This window comes from Marmota flaviventris, chromosome 7, assembly GCF_047511675.1.
Source record: "Marmota flaviventris isolate mMarFla1 chromosome 7, mMarFla1.hap1, whole genome shotgun sequence".
NCBI lineage: Eukaryota > Metazoa > Chordata > Mammalia > Rodentia > Sciuridae > Marmota > Marmota flaviventris.
This window is the reverse complement of record NC_092504.1, coordinates 92085329-92107166: the sequence shown is the minus strand read 5'-3', so window position 1 is coordinate 92107166 and position 21838 is coordinate 92085329. Positions and strand designations below refer to the sequence as shown.

At 33.6% G+C, this 21838-nt stretch overlaps 1 protein-coding gene across 1 annotated transcript in view; it reads left to right on the top strand.

Moving 5' to 3' along the window:
- Tet2 (tet methylcytosine dioxygenase 2) overlaps positions 1–21838 on the top strand; it is a 131280-nt gene that overhangs the window by 96211 nt on the left and 13231 nt on the right. Inside the window, exons 7-8 of the mRNA XM_027935471.2 lie at positions 14558–14708; positions 16080–16169. Of these exons, the coding sequence (XP_027791272.2) occupies positions 14558–14708; positions 16080–16169 (241 nt within the window). The remainder of the gene's footprint in view (positions 1–14557; positions 14709–16079; positions 16170–21838) is intronic.

The window sequence follows — 21838 nt, the reverse complement described above, 5'->3', positions numbered from 1 at the left end:
GAGGCCACTGGTAGAAAAGCCTAACTTTGGGCTTAGTGGAAGAGAGTTGAACTTGCATTTTTAAAGTGGGGACTAAAATGCATATGTCATAATCAGGGAATTAAACTATTATTTGCTAACATGAATAATTTGAGATTTATTCATTAACATTTTGTACATTCAGACAGTATATACATTAGTTAGGAGCAGTTTATTAGAAATCCAATTATCTGTACCCACATGGCCTCAAATACACCATAAACTTGAAAATGTGTACATCTTATGCTCCAAATGCTCTTTTATGCCTGGCTACCACATTAGCAAGCTTAGTTTTACTTCATAAAATCTAGTTTATTATTTCTGCAATAGTAATCAAAATTGCTTCCATTTTTACTGCTGCTAATATATAATTGAGAAGTTACAGACTATAGATTTAACATTATTTTCCAAGAACATAGAAATTTGGAATAGGATAGCAAGAGTATGTGGCTAAATATATTTAGTGCATTCAGTTGTTAATATTTGGTTAACTTTCTCCACTTGACAGGAAGTCAAATCTGTTGCTTCAAAAGAGTTTCAGTTTTAGTATACCTATGCTATATATTATTCCTACATAACACTAAAATATAGGAAGGTTCTTGGTACTATGCTCAAATCAGTAGTTGGTTCAAAAATAATTTCAGTTTTTCACTTTCTTTAGTCTAACTCTGCAACCACCAAACTACAAATTAGTTTGCTGAGCTTATGGAAGTACTCATTCAATTCATTGCAACAACCCATTACTGATCAAATGTGTGTGTTTGCTGACTGAACTAATTTTTATGGCTTTATTAACATTATTAACACAGGTTCTCTCTTTGGGTCATAGGGGTCAAATCATCAATTAATAATGTATTTAAGAAAGTTATTCTTCCAAAAGGATGACTTGGGTTTCTATGATGGCTATGATCCCAAAATTTCATACTGTGTACTTAACTGACATCAGTTCACTCTTACAAGTCATTAATTGGAAGGCACAAGTTGCCAGTTCCTAACTCATGACTTGTAACCTAATGATGAACCACTTTAGGCATAAAATACTTTTCAATCTACACTAATTTCTTAGTCCTGTAGGAAAAAAAAGTGTGTGGAAGTACATTTAATCAGAATGAAAATAAAAATTAAGACATCTTGGGCTGATATTGATAGTAGCATTTGGTTCTCAGGAATTCAGCAACACTACATTGTTTTTAAAGCAGAATTCCTCTTAAACTTGATGGCTTGAAGATATGAATCACTAAAGGATTTCTTATGAAAATGACAGTTGTGGTTACATTTAAATTAACTGAAGTTTTTTTGTGGTGGTGGTTGTTGTTTTTTGGTTTATTGGTTTTTTTGTTTGTTTTTTTTTAAACCAGGGATTGAATCAGGGGCACTTAACCTCTGAGCCACATCCTCAGCCCTAAATTAACTAAAGTTTGATGCAAACTTTTATATTCATTTGTCATTAATTTCATGTATTTCTGGTATTTTTTAATATATATATATATATATATATATATATATATATATATATATATATATATTTAGTTGTAGGTGGACACAATACCTTTATTTTATTTATTTATACATGGTACTGAGCATCAGACCCAGGGCCTCATACATGATAGGTGAGTGCTCTTCCACTGAGCCTCAACCTCAGCCCATCTCTGGTATTTTTCCCTGAAGATATTTCTTTGATTTCCTATAAATGCCTTTTCCTGAATGAAATCTGACATATAGAGAATTTTTTTAGTGTTTATTTTTATTTTATTTTTTAGTTTATTTATTTCACTTATTTATTTTTATGTGGTGCAGAGGATCGAACCCAGGATCTCGCATGTGCGCTGATCCACAACCCCAGCCCCAAGAGAGAAATTTTCATGTTAAGAACTTCCCTAAATTTTGTTCATTTGCATATGGAAACCATTGATAATGATTGGACCAGAGTTTCAAATAGTGATCTTTTAAAAAAAAAAAAAACTAGAGTGTGAACCTAGGCTTGCTTTACCATTAACCTGTATCTCCAGCCCTTTTTATTTATTTGTTTTTAATTTTGAGACAGGGTCTCAATAAGTTGTTTAGAGCCTTGCTTAGTTGCTGAGGCTGGCCTTGAACTTGCTATCCTTCTGCTTCAACCTCCTGAACCACTGGGATTAGTCATGCACCATCATGCCTGACTTCAAAAAGGGATCTTTTTTTTTTTTTTAACTCCTTTAAATAGTTTTATATCTTGGCAAGCACAAAATTACTAAGAGACACATGTCAGGTCTGGGGTATAGCTAAGTGATAGGGCACTTGCCTATCACACTTAAGGCCCTGTGTTTGATACACAACACCTCACACACATACACAAAAAAGATATGCTTCAAATATAAAGACATGTTAAAGGTCTAGTTGTACACTTTTGTTTTTCTTGTATTGGGTAAAGGTGTAATTACCAAGAGATGCTTTAACTTGAGTCTTTGCATACTTAGAGCAATTTTCCAAAATAATTAAATACATGATTAAATCAGACACTATCCACTGGCATTGGAGACTTAAGCAAGAAAAACCTTTTGAAGTTTTGTCTATCCCTTAAGTAAATTTTATTTTATGGCTGTTAGAAGTTAAAATTGTGCCAAGAACAGAATAATCTCTGGGATTGCTAATTCAGTTGCATGGTTAAAGATTTGTGACCCCCTCATCACCAAGTTCTTACAAATCCTTCTGTCCACACTCACCATAACCACCCACTGTGAGTCCAGGGAAGAACACTGAGAACATTTTGCAGTGGGAAAGTCAAAAAGTGATTTTTACATTTTTTTGAACCAAAACCAGCTGTTTTTCTTTTAAAGATTTCCCTTTGAGATTTCTAGTTTATGACGAAGCCTAACCAATATTTTTTTGGCAACTAAGAGTTGTGGGAGTGTATCTGTCATCATAAGGAAGTCAAAGCCAAAATTGCCTTCTGCCATGGTGGATGATGTGAAGCATTTTAAGACATTTTACATTGTAAAAATGTTCAAACACCTAAAAGCAAGAATGCTTTCATATCATTTAATATTCAAACTCTATTGAAATTCCCTGATAAGATCTTATTTAAACACAAACATGGGAAAAGATAATGACTTAAAGAAAGCAAACACAGTTTACATCTGATCTAGCTCTTGAATGAAATGGTTCCAGATTATGCTTGTTCTGGCATAATTATTAAATAGAACTTCTTTCTCTCTTGAAAGTGTCCCAGTTAGGATAATAAATTTTATGATTCACAAGCTTCTTTTTATGTGTAATATTTTCCCCCTCTTTTCAGGAATTCATTTGTTATATGACCAGATGGTTTTCTCTGTGAAATTTCCCACATTCTAGATTTGGGTGATTTCATCCTTATTCTTTGGCTTAATTTTCTTCTCCTTTATTTACCCTGTATCTTCTCTACACTGGCATTTATCATTTAGGGGTGGGAGCATACTAAGAATGAACCCAGGGCCCTCATGCATCTTAGGCAAGCTCTCTCTGAGCTTCATCTCAGCCCTTTTTTGTTTTGAAACAAGGTCTTATTGATTTGCCCAGGCTGGCCTCAAACTTTCCATCCTTCTGCTTCAGCCTCCCAAGTAGCTGGGATTGCAGATGTTTACCACTATGACCAGCACACAGTATATTCTTGGCTCTAATTTTAGCGATGTTAAGTGTGTTTAGGAGCTGTCAACTTGATCTAACCACCCAGAAAACTTTCATGTGATGGTTTAAAATTCACTGGTGATCATTATCTGTCTCCATTATTTTATTAGTTTGCAAAAGGATAGTTTCTTCTTTTTTAGTGTTGTCTAAGTTTAAATTAATGTAGGGTTTTTTGGGGTTTTTTTGGTCCTGGGAAGTGAACCCAGGGCCTTGTGCCTGTGAGGCAAGCACTCTACCAACTGAGTTATATCCCCAGCCCCAAATCAATGTATTTTGCTAGTTTATATATGTTTATATATATTCACTTTTAAAAATATTTTATAAGATGACAATTAAAGGTTAATAATTTTTTAAAAATCTATTATATAGATGAATATTTTTATTATATTTAGTCTACTAAATCATCACTTAACCATGAACCAAAATCTGAGTCATTAAAACTGTCTTGTGCTATTTTTAATAGTATTTGAAAGACCCTTGGTTGAAATAAAAATGCCCTTTTGTAGCCATTTCATGAGGGAAATCAATTTAAGGCTATTGAAACTTGTTATGGAGAGTTTTATTTTTTAAAAAAATTGAGGAAGTTCATATACCCATAAAATTCGCAGTTTTCAATTATACTGTTCAATTGTTATAGTATACAAAGTAGTTATATGGTCATTACTTCTCCCTGGTTCTAAACACCCGGACCACTCCCTGGGGGTAACCCCATATTTTTCATGCAGTCCTTTCCCATTCTCACCTCCTGAGAGGCAACCACTTATAAACTTTTGGTCTCTATGGTGAACAGAATAGTCTATTCAGGTAATTACATATTAGTGGAATCATAACATTTGGCCTATCTGGCTTCTTCCATATACCTTAGTGTTTTCAAAATTCAATTATTTTGTAATATTAGTTAGCAGCTTTTTTTTCTTTTTATGACTGAATAATATTTCATTGTGTGTATAAAGCCCATTTTCTTCATCCATGCAATAGTTGATTGCAATTTGAATTGTTTTCACTAGTTAGCTATTATAAATAATATTTCTGTGAACATCTGTGTTCAAGTTTTTGCATTGACATGTTTTCAGTTCTCTTGTGTATGTAACTACAAATGACATTGTTTCTCATTGTAATTCTGTGTTTTACTTCTTGAAGAAATACCAGACTGCTTTCCAAAGCAGCGGTAGTATTTTATATTCCTCCCAATAATGTATCATCAGGAAAACTAGTTATTAAGTGTCTTTTTAAAAATATAACCATCCCGGTGTATATGAAGGGTATTACATGGTTTTAATTTCCATTTTCCTAATGTCTAGTAACATTGGCATTTTTCACATATGAATTGCTCATTCACATATCTTCTTTATAGAAAAGCCTACTTAAATCTTTGCCCACATTTGTGTTCCTTTTTGAGTTGAAGGGTTCTTTGTGTGTTCAAATGTATAGTTTGCAGGTATTTTCTTCTATTCCATAGGTTCTGTCCTCAGTTTATCCATAATGCCTTAAAGCAAAGCATTTTTAAATTTAATTCAAATTCAGTCTTTTATTAAGTTTGCTACTTGTGCTTTTAGTGTTTGATTTTGTTTATCTTTTATATCCTGCCAATTTGCTATAGTAGTTTATTAAATTTATTAAGTCTTTTTAGTGCATTCCTTAGGATTTGCTACATATAAGATCATGTCATCTAGAAATAGAAAGTTTTATATCTTCCTAATTCATATGCTTTTATTTCTTCTTTCTTGCCTAATTACCTTTGTTAGAACCTCAAAAAAATGTTTAATAGAGTGAACAAAAGAAAACAACGCTGTCCCACTCCTCATTTCAATGGGCAATTTTCTTACTTTCAATATTTAGTATGGTACTAGCTATAGATATTCTTTAGAGTTCCTTATCAAGTTCAGAAGTTCCTCTCTATAACTGGTTTGCTAATTTAAAAAAAAAAGGTCTTGGACTTTTCTCATGGTGTGTCTGCAGCTAATGAAATGATCATGGGATTCTTCTACAGTCTGTTAATGTGGCATATTGTATTAATTAATTTTTGTTCATTGGACTGATTACATTTCTGAGATAAAACCCACTCAGCCGTATTGTATACTTCTTTTTATATGTTGCTGGATTCAGTCTGTTAACATTTTAGTGAGGATTTTCACGTTTATATAGATGAGTTACATTGGTCTATAGTTGTATGTACTGTCTTTGATTTTAGTGTCAGGATTATGGTGGTTTCATAGAATGTATTAGGAAATGTTCCCTTCTTTGTTGTTTGGAAGAGTTTGTAAAGAACTAATGTTCATTCATCTTTAGGTATTTGATAGAATTCATCAACAAAGTCATTTACCCCTGGACATTTCTTTGTGAGAAATTTTTTAAAAAGGTAAACTTTAAAAAAATTTATATGTATATATTTTAGTTGTCGATGGACCTTTATTTTATTTGTTTATTTATATGTCATGCTGAGACTTGAACTCAGTGCCTCACACATGCCAAAGTTCAGTTTTTATGATAGGGTTTATTCTTAGTGTTCAGTATTCTGTGGGTTTGATAAGTATTTAATGACTTGTTTCCACCATTAAGTATCATAAAGAGTAGTTTCACTGTTCTGAAGATCTCTGTGCTCAACCTGTTCATCTCCACCCTACCCCCTACCCCTGTTCATCTCCACCCTCACCCCCTGCCATAGTAACCACTGATCTCTTTAATACCTGTCTTCATAGTTTTGCTTTTTCCATAATGTCATGTAGTTGGAATCATTCAATCTGGTTTCTTCCACTTGGTAATATGCATTTAGGTTTTCTCCATGTTTTGCTAATGCATTTCTTTATAGAGCCAAAAAATATGTCTTGCTGTACTACCATTTATTTATCCAGTCACATACTAAAGGACATTTGGGTTGCTTCTAAGTATTGACAGTTAGGAGTATAGTTGTTATAAACATCAGTGTATAAGCATAAGCATTTATGACAGTATTATAAATATCAGTTAAATCCTAAGTTTTCGTCTCCTGGATAAATAATACAAAATTGATGGATTTTATGGTAGGAACATGACTAATTTTGTTAAGAAACTGCCAAACTGCCTTCCACAGTAACAACCATTTTTCATTGTCAGTAGCAGTAAATAGTAGTTCCTGTTGCTCCACATCCTCACTATCATTTGGTATTGTCAGTGTTTTGAATTTTACCATTCGAATAGATGACATTAGAATACTCCTTTAATTTATATTTGCCTAAAGACACAGGATGTGAAACATTTCTTCATACATTTATTTCTAATCTGTGTATCAACTTTGGTTAGGTGTTTATTAGGTCTTTGGCACATTTTACAACCAGATTATTTACAAGTATTATTTGTGTATTTTTGGACAAGAGTCTTGTATCAAAAAATATTTTGAAAATATTTTCTCCTTGTTTGTTTTTTCATATCCCTAACAGTATCATTTCCATCTAGATTTTCTGCTGTGTTATCTTCTAAGAGTTTTATATAGTTTTGCTTTTTACATTTAGTACTGGGATCTACTTGGAGTTAATTTTTGTAACAACTGAAAAGTCTGAATAGTTTCACATTTTTTGCAATGGAGATATGTATTTGTCCAAGTGCCATCTGTTAAATAGCAAAATATTTTTGCTCTTCTGTATCGTTTTGGTTCTTAGTCTAAGAGCACTTAGCTATGTTTACATGGGTCTATTTCTGGCCTCTGTATTCTGATCCATTTATTAGATATGATGCTGAATGTTGTCAAGTGCTTTTTCTGCATCTGGTGATGTGAACATGTGGTTTTTCTTCGTTAGCTTGTTGATGCAATGAACTACATTAGTTGATTATCAAATTTTTAACCAATCTGCTCTATGTAGGATAAATTTCACTAGGTTGTAGTATATTACTCTTTTTATACATTGTTGAATACAATTTGCTACTTTGTGAGGACTTTTACACCCATATTCATGAGAGATATTGGTCTAAAATTAGCTTGTAAGAAATTGGTACATTTCAGCTAGATTATCAAATTCGTGGACATAGATTTCTTAATATTCTTTTACTATCCATGGAGTCTGGAGTTATAGTCCCTCTTTCATCTCTGATTGTTGTCGTGCAGTTGGTATTTCCCTTCTCACATCTGTGGAAGGCTAGTGTGTGCTGGTGTTGGGTATTACTCTTCCTTCAGGTCAATACATAGGTAAAACCTCTGCAGGCTAGACTCCAGTTAATTTTTCCTTAGGGCAAATCTTAAGAATAAAATGGTGTGACATTTTCCAGAACAGTTCCTTTCTCCCTCTCTGTATGCATGGATGGAGTTTTTCCAGCATTCACTGAGAAAACCAGGTCCCTTTCCTAGAGTAAAAACTCACAAAAGTTTTAGGTCCACACACTGATGGATAGTGGTAGAGATTTCAGCTCTCAGAGTTGCCCACCCTGAGCCTCTAGCAATTCATCAATTACAGTTACGCTTTTCCTGTGCCAGCCTGGGATCCCACAGAGGATTCTGCCTTGGGTTTCCTTCTATTTGCCTGTCTCTCCAATATGCGGGACCGTGATTTGCATTGTGACCTCACTTCTGACACACCTAAGTAGTAATTTTGTTTTTTATTTTCTTGTAGTTTTTTTTTTTTTTAATATTTTTAACTCTTGACATGTTAAGATCAAGTGACAACTTCTAAACTTCCTCCATGCCAGACCAGAAACTGGAAGTACTGTGGGGTTCTTGTAATTGTGGATTTCATCTTTTTTAAAAAAAAAAAAAAAATTATTTATAAGTCAATTCAGACTTTCTATTCTGGAGTCAGTTTTTTTTTTCCCCCTCGTGTCTTCATACATGTATTTAAGGTAATGATATCCATCTCATTCCACCATATATAGCTTGTGACTTTCTAGGAATGTTTTTTGTTTCATCTGCATTATCTCATTTGTTGAAATGTAGATTTTATAGTGTTCCCTTTAATTTTTTTTTTAATTTGTGTAAGGTTAGTAGTAGTGTATCCTCCTTCATTTCTAATTTTATTTAAATCTTGTGTTTATCAGTCTCACTAATTTTTTTACCAATTTTAATTTTTGTTAAATTTTTTATTTATATATGACAGAGTAATGCATTACAATTCATATTATACATATAGGGCACAAATGTTTCATATCTCTGGTTGTATACACAAAGTATATTCACACCAATTTGTTTCTTGATACATGTTTCTTTGGATAATGATGTCCAGCATATTCTACTATCATTTCTAACTCCCTGCCCCTCCTTTTCCCTCCCACCCCTCTTCCCTATCTAGAATTTGTCTATTCCTCCCATGCTCCCTCTTACTACCCCACTAGGAGTCAGTCACCTTATATCAGAGAAAACATTTGGCATTTGTTTTGGGGGGATTGGCTAACTTCACTTAGCATTGTCTTCTCCAACTCCATTCATTTGCCTGCAAATGCCATGATTTTATTCTCTTTTGTTGCTGAGTAATATTCCATTGTGTATGTATGCCACGTTTTTTTAATTCATTCATCTATTGAAGGGCATGTAGGTTAGTTCCACAGTTAAGCTATTGTGAATTGTGCTGCTATAAACATTGATGTGGCTGTGTCCCTGTAGTATCTTGTTTTTAGAGCTGTGGATGTATGTCATTGGTTGAGTGCCCTGAGTTCAATCCCCAGCATCCCCTTCCCCACTCCGCAAAAAAAAAAAAAAAAAAATTATATCATCTTAATGGATTGACCTTTATAAAATGTGCCTATTTTTTCTCTGGTAATATTATCTTAAGGTTTATTTTACTTGATATTAATGTAGCCACTCCAATACATTCTTTTTATCAATGCTGGAGACTTAACCCAGGGTCTTGCACATGCTAAACAAGCATTCTAATCTTTGGCTACTATTTGCATTATTTTATACACACACACACACACACACACACACAGGAAAGTCCTTTTACTTTTACCTATGTGTGTATTCAAAACTAAGGTGTTTCACTTATAAACAGCATATAATTAGGTCACATAAAGGTCTATTTGCCAGTGTCTGCCTTTTAATTGCATTTATTCTATATGCATTAATATCAATACAGATAAGGTAGAATTTACGTCTGCCTTTTTATTTCTCTGTTGTTCTGTTACTGCCTTTTCTGTGTTCAGTAAATATTTTCTAGTGTACCATTTTAGCTCCCTTTTTATTTCTTTTTCTATATTTGTTGGAGTCATTTTCTTATGACCATGGAATTAACTACATAACAGCTAAGTTTGGAATAATACCAATTAGTTACAGTAATAAAAGGAAAACTTGTTCCTACATCATAGAAGTAATTTTTCTTCTCATGTTGGAATTGAACCCAGGGACACTTTTCCACTGGGCTACATTTCTAGTTCTTTTTATTTTTTTAGACAGGGTCTCACTAAGTTCTCTTGAGGCTAACCTGGAACTTTTGATTCTCCTACCTCCTCCTCCTGAGTAGCTAGGATTACAGGCATGCACGAGCGTGCCTGGTCAAGTTACTTTTTTATATATTGTATAAATACATTAACATAGTTTTTAAATTATTATTTTATGCAATTGTTTTTAAATAAGATAGGATAATAAGTATTTTCAAATATGCAGACACACATACACAAACACACTGGCTTTCTATTTCCTTATGTAATTGCCTTTACCAGTGTTCTTCAAGTTCTTGGATACAATTCAGGTTTCTGCCTAGTGTTATTTCCTTGCAACCTGAAGGATTCAGGATTTTTTGTAGGGCATACCTGATAACAATAAAATGTTAGTTTATTACAGTATATTTTAATTTATTAGCCATTTCTGAAGGATAGTTTTTCTAGATATAAAATCCTTTGTTTATAGTGTTTTACTGGTAGCACTTTAATTTATAAATGATACATAAAAACAAAATTTGTATATTTAAATATATCATTTGATGTTTGATACATTATACATCGTGCAATGGTTAAAACAGGTTAAGCAAATGTATAACCTCAAACATTTGTCATTTCTTCATGGTAAAAACATTCACAATACTTTCTACTAGTCTTTTGAGATAGATACTGTATGATTGTTATTCATATTCACCTTACTGTGCAGTAGTAAACCAGAGCTTCTTAGTCCTATCTAAAGTTCCCTTGTGTTGATATTTAATCTGCTGCCTTTTGGTCTCTATTGTTTCTGATGGGTCATCAACTGTTGATCTTACTGTGACTACCTCATACATGAGTCTCTTGCAGCTTTTGAGATTTTCTCTTTAGTCTTGGCTTCCAGCAGTTTATACTGTTGCAGGGCTGTCTTTGAGTTTATGCTTTATAGAAATAGTTGAGCTTGTTGAACATGTTGATTAATGTTCACAAACATTGGAAATTTTTAGTCATTATTTCTCTTTTCCTTACTCTTGCTCCAACACTTTTAGGACTCCCATGATATATATGTCCCTACAGTTTAGTGTCCCACACCTCTCCAAGGCTCTGTTTCATTCTTTTATTCAATCCAAAAACTCAAAAGCAAAAATAAATAAATATTTCATTTGATGTAGCTTCAAGATCCTTCCCTCCTCTTCCCTCCTGTTCAGATCTGCTAATTCTCTAATGAGTTTTTCACTTTATACTTTTTAGCTCCAGAATTCAATTTGTATTATATATTATTATATCAGCTTCTGTGGGGTTTTCTTCCCCATCTCTTTTATGAGACAGTATTTTTCCTTTTTGTTAAATTTTATTGCTGAGTGATATTTCATTGTGTATATATGCCCTATTTTTTTAACCATTCATCTGTTGAAGGGCATCTAGATTGGCTCCACCGTTTAGCTATTGTGAATTGTGCTGCTATAAACGTTGATGTGGCTGTGTCCCTGTAGTATGCTATTTTTAAGTTCTTTGGGTATAGACTGAGGAGAGGGATAGCTGGGTCAAATGGTGGTTCCATTCCCAATTTACCAAGAAATTTCCATACTGCTTTCCATATTGGCTGCACCAATTTGCAGTCCCACCAGCAGTATATGACTGTACCTTTTACCCCAATCCTCGCCAACTTACTGTTATTCGTCTTCATAATAGCTGCCATTCTGACTAGAGTGAGAGGAAATCTTAGAGTAGTTTTGATTTGCATTTCTCTACTTGCTAGCGATGATGAACATTTTTTCATTTATTTGTTGACTAATTGTATATCGTCTTCTGAGAAGTGTCTGTTCAGGTCCTTGGCCCATTTATTGATTGGGTTCTTTGTGTTTTTTTGTGTTTGTTGTTTAACTTTTTGAGTTCTCTATATACCCTAGATATTAGTGCTCTATATAATGTGTGAGGGGTAAAAATTTGCTCCCAAGATGTAGGCTCTCTATTCACCTCACAGATTGTTTCTTTTGCTAAGAAGAAACTACAGAGCAATAGTATCAAAAACAGCCTGGTATTGGCATCAAAACAGACTGGTAGACCAATGGTACAGAATAGAGGCCACAGAGACTAACCCACAAAATTACAATTATCCTTTATTAGACAAAGGTACCAAAAACATGCATTGGAGAAAAGATAGCCTCTTCAACAAATGGTGCTGGGAAATCCATATGCAACAAAATGAAATTAAACCCCTATCTCTCACCATGAACAAAACTCAAATCAAAATGGATCGAGGACTTAGGAATAAAACCAGAGACTCTGTGTCGAGTAGAAGAAAAAGTAGGCCCTAATCTTCATCATGTGGGATTAGGCCCCAACTTCCTTAATAAGATTCCTTTGGTGCAAAAATTAAAATCAAGAATCAATAAATGGTAGGCAACAGTGTTTTTTCTACTTTCCTTTTAGTTACCAGAACACAGTTTTCTTTAGTTCTTTGCACATAGTTGAAATAGATGATATAAAGTATTGGTCTAGTGGACATCCCCAGGACATTTTAAATTTTATTCCTCAGTATGACTCATACTTTGTTTCTTTGTACGTACCTTATTTGTTAAAACTGGACATTTTAGAATAATGTAACTTTGGAAATATCACTACCCTTCATCCCATGAATTAGTTCTGATTTCTGTTTATTTGCCTTATGACGGTTTTGTATTGTTTCTGTAAACCTTGTATTCTCTTTCTTGTGTAACTATGATGTCTCGGTTTGGTCAGCTTAGTAGCCAGTTAATGGTTAGACATTTTCTTAGGTGCCTAAATCCAATAAGTCAGTGTTTGCTGTAGTAGTCTTTATGTGTGGTAGGGCAGGCATTCAACACATAGCCAAGATGTTTACGACACTGTGTTACCCTTCGATTTCTGCTTGTGTAGGGTCTCAAGATTAGATGGTGATGAGGTTTGAGGCTTCCTCGGGTCTTTTGTGATCATGCAAAGAACCCTACCATGTGTGCATATGGCTTTCCATATTCCCAGGAATATATTGGAACGTTTTAAAGCTATGAACACCTAATTTTCCATGCTTTACTTTTTCTTTAAGTGTTGGAGATCAAACCCTAGGCTTTGTGAAAGCTAGGTAGGCATGCACTCTACCACTGAACTATACCTGGATCTCCAATTTTACTTGTAACCTTTTTTGGTTATCGTTATTTTTTTTTTTTGCTGTTACTATGTCAGGCAATGCCAGTATTCAACAGTTGCCTCTGATTATTTTCAACAAATGCCTTCAGGTGGGAAAAATCTATTCATATTAAGTGAGCTCCACATCATATTAAATAAAGATAACCTTATTAGTGAGTTCTTCCTAGGAACTACTAAGCAGGTGAAATAATGTCAACATTCTGGGAATGGATCTTTAGAGGTTATATAACTCATTTGGTGACCCAGTGCCAGCCTGATTGATTTTCATCATGAAATTAAATGGGCTGTTTTTTAAAGCTGCCTTGGGAGAATGAGAATAGGGAAGGTTCAAACACCACAAAGCTGACTCTTAGTGAAATTCTGGTGCTTTTGTTTGGTTTTGTGATGCTAGGAAACAAACTCAGGGCCTCTTTCATGCTAGGTAAGCCTTCTACCACTGATTTACAGCCCCAATTCCTATTGTTTAATTAACACACTGTATATTGCTATAAGATTTTTATTAATTCCAGATTTCTGAAAAAGTTGATTATGATAAATTTTTCCAGTACTCATCTCCTTTATGGAGGAATTTTCAAAGATCCTTATTCTGATATTTTTGTGAACATATTGGAATTTCTGTTTATTTGTGTAATTTCTCCTGCATTTATTAGCTGAAATTCTAATAAATTAATAGAAATAACACTAATAAATTAAAAAAACTTTTCCTTACCATCTGTTTGGTTGCTTAGGGTCATCAATGACAAATTCTTAAAAATAACCTATATACATTTTATTGGAAATCACAATATATCTACATGTGCACTTTTTTACTGAGATGTCATTTTACTGGGCAGACACATGAAGTAATTATTTTTTAGAAACAAAAGTTTTTAATTCAAATCATGGGTTTATATTATTTTTTCCCTATCTCTAGTAAAGATTATTTACATTAAGCAATTAATTCTTTATATCACTATACACAGAGTAATGTCAAAATAATATTAATACTCATAAGACTACGTAAGTCCCGTTTTCTAGGTTGTTTTATTGTTTATACTTTGGATTGTTTGTTTACTGTTATTAAAATATATCTGACCCGGGCTGTTACAATTGTAATAGTATGCTTTTAGCTAAACACTCTAAAGCACTCAAATTCCCATCAAGGGTAGATTTAGCTAATTTGTGGCATATTTACAAAATGGAATATGGTATTCAATGAAAACTAAGTACAACTACATGCAACAGTGTGATAGAATAATTCACCCATAAATTGTGTTTTAAAGTCAATTGAGATTATTCTGTTATGGGTGTGATTATACCTCAGGTTAATAGTTATTAGACTTATTTTCAAATTCATTTTGTATATACACATCTAGATTATGAGATTGGCAACCTAGGTAATGCTGTTCATTGTCTTGAACTTGGTCCTTTAATTTTTTAGGAGAACCTGTGCCTGTCAGGGGCTAGATCCAAAGACCTGTGGTGCCTCCTTTTCTTTTGGTTGTTCATGGAGTATGTATTATAATGGATGCAAGTTTGCCAGAAGCAAGATTCCAAGGAAATTTAAGCTACTTGGGGATGATCCAAAAGAGGTTGGTTTATTTCCTGATTATAAACTATTCATTCTAGGAAATTGATGAGCATGGGTAAAGTAAATTGTGATATATATTGTTATAGTCTCATTAGCAAAGGGAATTTCATCTCAGGTAAGTCAAATGAACCTTGATTTCTTGTTGAAATTAAAATTTAATTTCTAATTAAAAGATTAGAAAACCCTCAATATGTTTAGCATTTGAATATGAAAAAAAGTTTTCCTTTCACTTCCTCTACCTTATCTTTCAGATTTTAAAGACAATTAAAATACACACTTATATAATAGATGCCTTTTAAACACCAGACGGGTTGTTCTTATAATTTAAAAGTTTTATTTGAATATATAGTAAGTGAACATAAAATTCAATCATGGTATATTTTTCAAACAGTCATGTATTCAATAATATAATGTTTAAGCATGCTGGGCATCCTCTTTTGTTTGATAAGAGGAGAAAGTGTTTAGTACACTTGATAAAAAGTAGCAGTTTTCCACTCTGAAAGTTTTTCATGGCTAGTTCATACACGTTTATCACTTTAAGCAATTTGCATGTCAACCCAATCCAGAAGATGCCTGGGAAACCCCCTCCTCTCAAGCTCTGCACAGAAACTGCCCACCTTCTAAAGTTCACCTCTCTGTCAAGTGTCTATATCTCTCTGTCACTCCCTGTTTCTTTCTCTCCCTCCCCCCCCCACAATGCCCCTCACAATAATCTGAAATGAGAACTTCTAGGTTTGAATGAAATAACCAAGTATTATCACCTACCATTTTTAAAAGCATATTATTTGGAAAATCTGTTCTTCATGAACTTGGATGGTAGGATTATAAGTTAGCATTTCCTTTGTCAAGTAAACTTTGTCAGCTTTTTCATAGAAAACACATTCTAGTTCTGAGAATTTTATCCACAATTGAAGTTCTCAGTACTTTTATTTCTTTGGAGCAAAGCTTGACTTGCTCTTTATAAACACTATAAAATAGAGATTGAGAATAGACAAAGTAAACCAAACAAATCCTTTCAATAAATAATTGGAGGATGACTGTGGAAATGTGACCCCATTATAATATCTGGCTTCCTTAACCTACCCTCCCCCCCACAGCATAGGGTAGCATAGCATATGTAAAACATCAACTATCTACATGCCTACTAGAAATTCAGTTAATATAACAAAAAAATCCAAATAGCTACTTATTTCATAGCACAAAAATAGGTGATGTTGGATGTGTCCATACTTTAAGATGATTTAGTTATTTGATAAGAAAGGCACCAATCATTGTTTTGTGTCCAGTATTTGGGGCAATAATATAACTAATAGCATTCTTATGTGTAGAGAATAGATTTAGAATTTAATGTCAAATGGTTTATTTTATACAGGAAGAGAAACTAGAGGCTTATTTTCAAAACCTGTCAACTCTTATCGCACCAATATACAAGCAACTTGCACCTGATGCGTATAATAATCAGGTAAGTATAAACAGTTATTGGCAATGATTTTAACTGCCTAGTTATTATTGATCCACTTAAATCTAAAAATATTCTTAAAGAAATAGCTTTCCCTTATTTTTCTTTTTTCCTTCTTGGAAGTGCTGCAGTATTCTGTTTCTGATATGATCCAAAAGAGTTGTGATTTTCTAAACTTTAAAAACAATGAGATTTTAAGCCTCACAACTGTTCTATCTACTAACCTTGTTTTCACATGACTAATTTTGCTTCTTTTTTTTTTATTGTTGGTTGTTCAAAACATTACATAGTTCTTGATATATCATATTTCACACTTTGCTTCAAGTGGGTTATGAACTCCCATTTTTAGCCTATATGCAGATTGCAGAATCACATCAATTACACATCCATTGATTTACATATTGCCATACTAGTGTCTGTTGTGTTCTGCTACCTTTCCTAATTTTGCTTCTTTAAGCAGAGTTTTGTGATTACATCAAAATTATGTGACCTCAATTAATCATACATTAACTATTTTCACAGAAACTCTTGAAATAGGAAGCTATGAATATAATGTATTGTACACTTTCAGATTACTCCCAGAAGTAGAGATGTAGTGTTATATATGTCTAATATATATATATGTCCAGATATGTTAGATTTTGCCATATTTTCTTCTTTTGTTTGGCCTTGGCTCCATAAACCATGGGTTGGCTGGGGTGAGGGGTGGCCTATTTTGTATGCTAGGCTACAGTAGTAAGACAACTAAGTGATTTGTTCAAAAATTTCTCATTACTTAAGCAAAAGGGTGTAAAAGGCTCTGTGGTTTCAATAACAACATCAACAATAGAAATCAAACAGTGGGTATTCACTGGGGACATAAAGATAAGCAGTGCCTTTTAAGGGAGATGGAGACATATGAAATAGCAACTGGAAGATGAAATAACAGAAACAATAGGGCTATGAACATTTCTGAGGGAATAAAAAGTATAAATGTAATGTCCTTGAATGCCTAACAGAGGTCTTTAGACCCAATTCTAGAAGTAACCATTGAGGTGTTTCGAGGATGTGTTGGATATGAGGGAGGAGGACATAGTTTGTCATTTTAAAAAGATCATTCAACAAGACAAATTATGTTTCTGATATGGAAACTTGGATTGGTGTAAGTTTAGAGAGAAAAAGAAGCTATTGTAATTGGTCAAGAGATTTTTAAGGTCTTAAACAAATATAATTTCTCATTCTTTGTGAGAACAAGCAACAGAATTTGGAGAGATGGTCTTATTAACTGGTACCAAAAATTAGTGAGGAGTAGTATGTTTTGTTAAGAGAAGGGAAGATGATTAAATTTTACTTTGCACGATTGGTTTGACATACTTCTAGGTTAATTAAAGAATCAGAAGAAAAATCTAGGCTAGCATTGGTGATTTGGGCTTTAGGAAAATGTAGGAAGGAGATGAAGTATTTTAATATGTAAGAATGAAAGAAATTTTTCAGAGTAGATATTATCAAGAGGAGAAAGGGTTGATGGAATTCTAGAACATATTTTTATGACACAGTAATTGTACATATTTATGAGGTATAGTGACACTTCAATATGCATATAATGTGTATTGATCACAATAGAAGAAATAACTATTATATTTTTCTGTTGGAAACATTCAAAATTCTCTCTTCTGGCTGTTTTGGGGTATTTAATTAATTATTGTCATCATTGTTATCCTATCATGTTAAAGAACATATGGTTACTGCACCCCTATGCCCACTGTCCATTCCCTCCCTCTTTCCCTCCCCTACACCTTCCCCAGGCCCTAGTTACCATGCTTCTTTTCTCTACTTCTTTTGAGATCAGCTTTTTTATCTTCCACATATGTGTAAACATGTGGTGTTTGTCTTTCTGTGTCTGACTTATTTCATTTAGCATGGCCCTCCTGTTCCATCTATTTTGTTGCAAATGACACAATTATTCTTTTAATATCTGAATAATATTCCCTTCTATATTTACATTACAGTTTATCTGTTTCTTCACCAGTGGACACCCAGGTTGATTCCATATCTTGGCTATTATGAATAGTGTTCAAACAAACATGAGAGTGCAGATTTTAATTTCTTTGTGTATGTATACGTGTAGCAGGATTGCTGGATTGTAGGGTGGTTTTATTTCTGATATTTCAAGGAATCTTCATAGTATTTTCTATAATGGTTGTACTAATCTCCATTTTCACCCATAATGTTTGAGAGGTCTCCTCTTTCCACATATTCACTATGTTAATTTTTGTGTTTTTGACAACTGGTGTGAGATATCTCATTGTGGTTTTGTTTTTGCATTTTCCTTATGATCATCAATGTTGAGTACTTTCTCATGTGTAGGCCATTTGTTTAACTTTCTTGTTAAATATCTATTCAGGTCATTTGCCCATTTTACAATTTTTTAATCAGATTTTTAATTTCTGTATTTCTTAATTTCCTTTAGAAATTAATCACATGAATAACTTATAAATATTTCCTCCATTCCACAGTTTATCCTTTCACTTTGATCTATAGAACTTTTTAGGTTGTAATCCCTGTCAATTTTTGCTTTTGTTATTTGTGCTATTAGGATCCTACCAAAAATGATCTTTGTCAAGACCAAAATTCTGAAATGTTTTGAACCCTATATTTTCCTCTAGTAGATTCATAGTTTTAGGCCTTAAATTCAAGTCTTTGGTCCATTTTGAGTTGGTTTTTATATATGGTGTAGAGGTTTAATTATGTTCTTTTGCATATGGATATCCAATTTTCCCAGCACTATTGTTTGAAAAGACGCTATTTTTCCAATCTATTTATGCAAGCAACCATACTGCACTGGTTACTCTAGCTTTGTACTATGTTTTCAGGTCAGGTACTATATATAACATCTTTAGCTTTGTTATTTTTGCCCTGGATTTGTTTTTTCTATTCAGGATCTATTGGTCTACAAATATTAGGCATGTTTTTTCCTGCTTATCTGAAGAGCATATTGGTATATTGATAAGGATTACATCAAATCTAGATTCCTTCAGAAAGTATGAACTACTTGTTGGGATGCAGCTCTTAGGCAAGGCTGGTTTGTTCACAGCACTGGGCACTGGATCTGGCTCTGGGTATGGAGCTCCTGTGTGTCATGTCAGGGTAAAGCCATCACTGTGGGCACAGGTGGGTATGGCGTGTCTGGTAGTAGAGTGATTGGTTGTCGGTTTCTGGGGGGTGCATCAGTGTCTTTTGAGGGGCTCCAGGGGACAAACTACTCAGATGTCTGCCAAGCTCCTTTCAGAGTTGGAGGATGGGTCATATAACGCTTTTGATGGACACTGCAAGCGTTTCCCATGTTACAGGCAGGTGAATGCAGCCATGTGGTAACTCAGCTCCCCAGACTGAGCCACAGGCTTCTCCATCAGCAAATGCTTCAGCTATCCATGTGAGTGGGGATTGCTGGGGATCTTCGGCCTTTCCCAACCAACTGAAGTTCCTCTTGGTTCAGTGTTGATGTCTAATATGTGACAGGTGCTATACACTTAGTTTCCTTCTTTTTAAGACCATCATGTGTATCTCCATGCTGCACAATATCTCTGACGCATCCCTACTGTCCTCTGATACTTTGCCTCAAACATGCCAACAAAATAGCTGGGTTTTTTTACCCCTTGGTTTGGACCTTTGTTGTGAAGGGAAGTGCACCAGCCACTTAGTGATGTCACCCATCCATAGTTTAGTTTTAAGTGGAGGAAGAGAAGCCAGTCAAGTAAGAGCTGGGGGAGGGTTGGAGAAATGGAGTGGGGGATGGTTAAAGATTAAAGGGAAAGAGGGAACCTGATAGAGGAAAGCTGGAGGTGGTGAGAAGGTGTTAGCAGAGAATACAGTAGCTAATAACTAATGTTTTCAAGTGCATGATACTTTTTAAGATGCTAACGTGTTTAGTCTATATAGCAAAAACAGACATTAGACTAACCCTAAATAGTTATTTTATGTACAACATTGCTTTTATAAATTGTGCAAATACTTCTGAAAATTATTTTAAAATGCCATTAAAAAATATTGGGGGCAATGCTGTTATTTTACAACCTTATTTATTTTAATCAGTATCACAGAAAAGCATAAGGAATGCTTTGGTACTTTTGTAAAAGTTTAATGCTGGGTAAGAGATAATAAATTAAGCTATAAAAAAAAGAAAATGAATTCAGTCTGCTGCTAGATTTAAAGTTCGGACATGTTTTAGTGAATGAATTTTTTTATAGGTGTTATTAATCAAGTGGCTTTTCTTGGGAGAAAGGAACAGAATAACAAAGCATTGTTCTTTTTTATACCCTTGATTCTTATTACAGACTGTCTCATACCCACTTGGTTTTCTTAAGCATTTATATTCTACCATATTACATTTTGTTTTGGAGAATTTTAAGTTGTTTTATTTATTCCCTGAACCTGGAATGTACAGAATATTTTTGACATTACAACAAAATCTTAATTCCTAAGATATAGGAGTGTATGTATAGATGCAATGCATATTTAAATTAAGGCAATTAATGGTTGTGAATGGATAAGGTGTTTTATTTCACATGGTAGGTACTGTTGGCAATGTTCATCAATGTCAATAGTTATGTGATCTTTTTACACAGTATTGTGTGAAGGTCATTTGATGTTATGGGTTTCATAAAACTTACCATGTGATCTTTACCACTTTTCTCTAGATGACTTATCTTCATGTCTCACATCTAAACGTTCTTCCTTGATTTCATAGTTTTATTGTACAGGGAAGCTTTATTGAATCACCACAGAATTTATTCTTTCAGGTTCATTTAATTAATGCCTGGATTTTATCAATTTAAATTAATTTTTTAACCTATGATAGATAACCTTTGTTCTATCTCTGTCTTACAAGTAAACTTGAAACAGATTCAACTCTCTAAATTGTACTATTTTCATCATTTATAGATATTGTATGATCTTGGTTATGCTTTTCAGTATAACATAATGGCACTTTCAGAATGTGGCTAGTGTCTATTAAAGGGTTGCTATATGCCAAGTGCAAGTATTTGTTATTACAATTTAGCTATGTATGATTAGTACCTGCCAATTAGACAGCATAACCTGAGACCATCAGAAAGCTGGGCACTTAGAACTATTTTCCAGAAATGGAGGTAAATTTCTAGTAATCCACATAAAAATAAGCTATATTTACCCAATGGCAGATAATAATCCATCAAATACTTTATCATCATCTTGTCATGAAGAATCTTGATGAAGTGGCTTTCATTCAGGATTTATAGTATGACAGAGGAGAAAGTTTCCTTGAGAAGAGCTCCAAAGAATGGTGCTCTAGTATTCACTTGAGTCTTGAGCAGAACTTATATGTCGAGAAACTACCAAAGTTGGGGACAAGTACCTTCAAAAAGAGCAGGCAGAAAAATCTTTTGATCTCATTAATAGTTCTTGTTCATACCTGCCAGAAAGAATACTCAAATTGTATTCATGTGATTTGGCTGTTCTGAGTCCATCTATAAATGTTTAAGGTCATGATTCAAAGTAATCAATAGCAGTTCAGGAGAAAAAAATATTTTTTTAAAAAAATGCAAGAACCAACAGTAAAATTTCCAGCATCCATTCAAAAATTAAAAAGATAAAGAAAACATAACCAACAGTGAAAGAGGCAGTAATTAACCAATAGAAATAGTCTCAGATTTAAA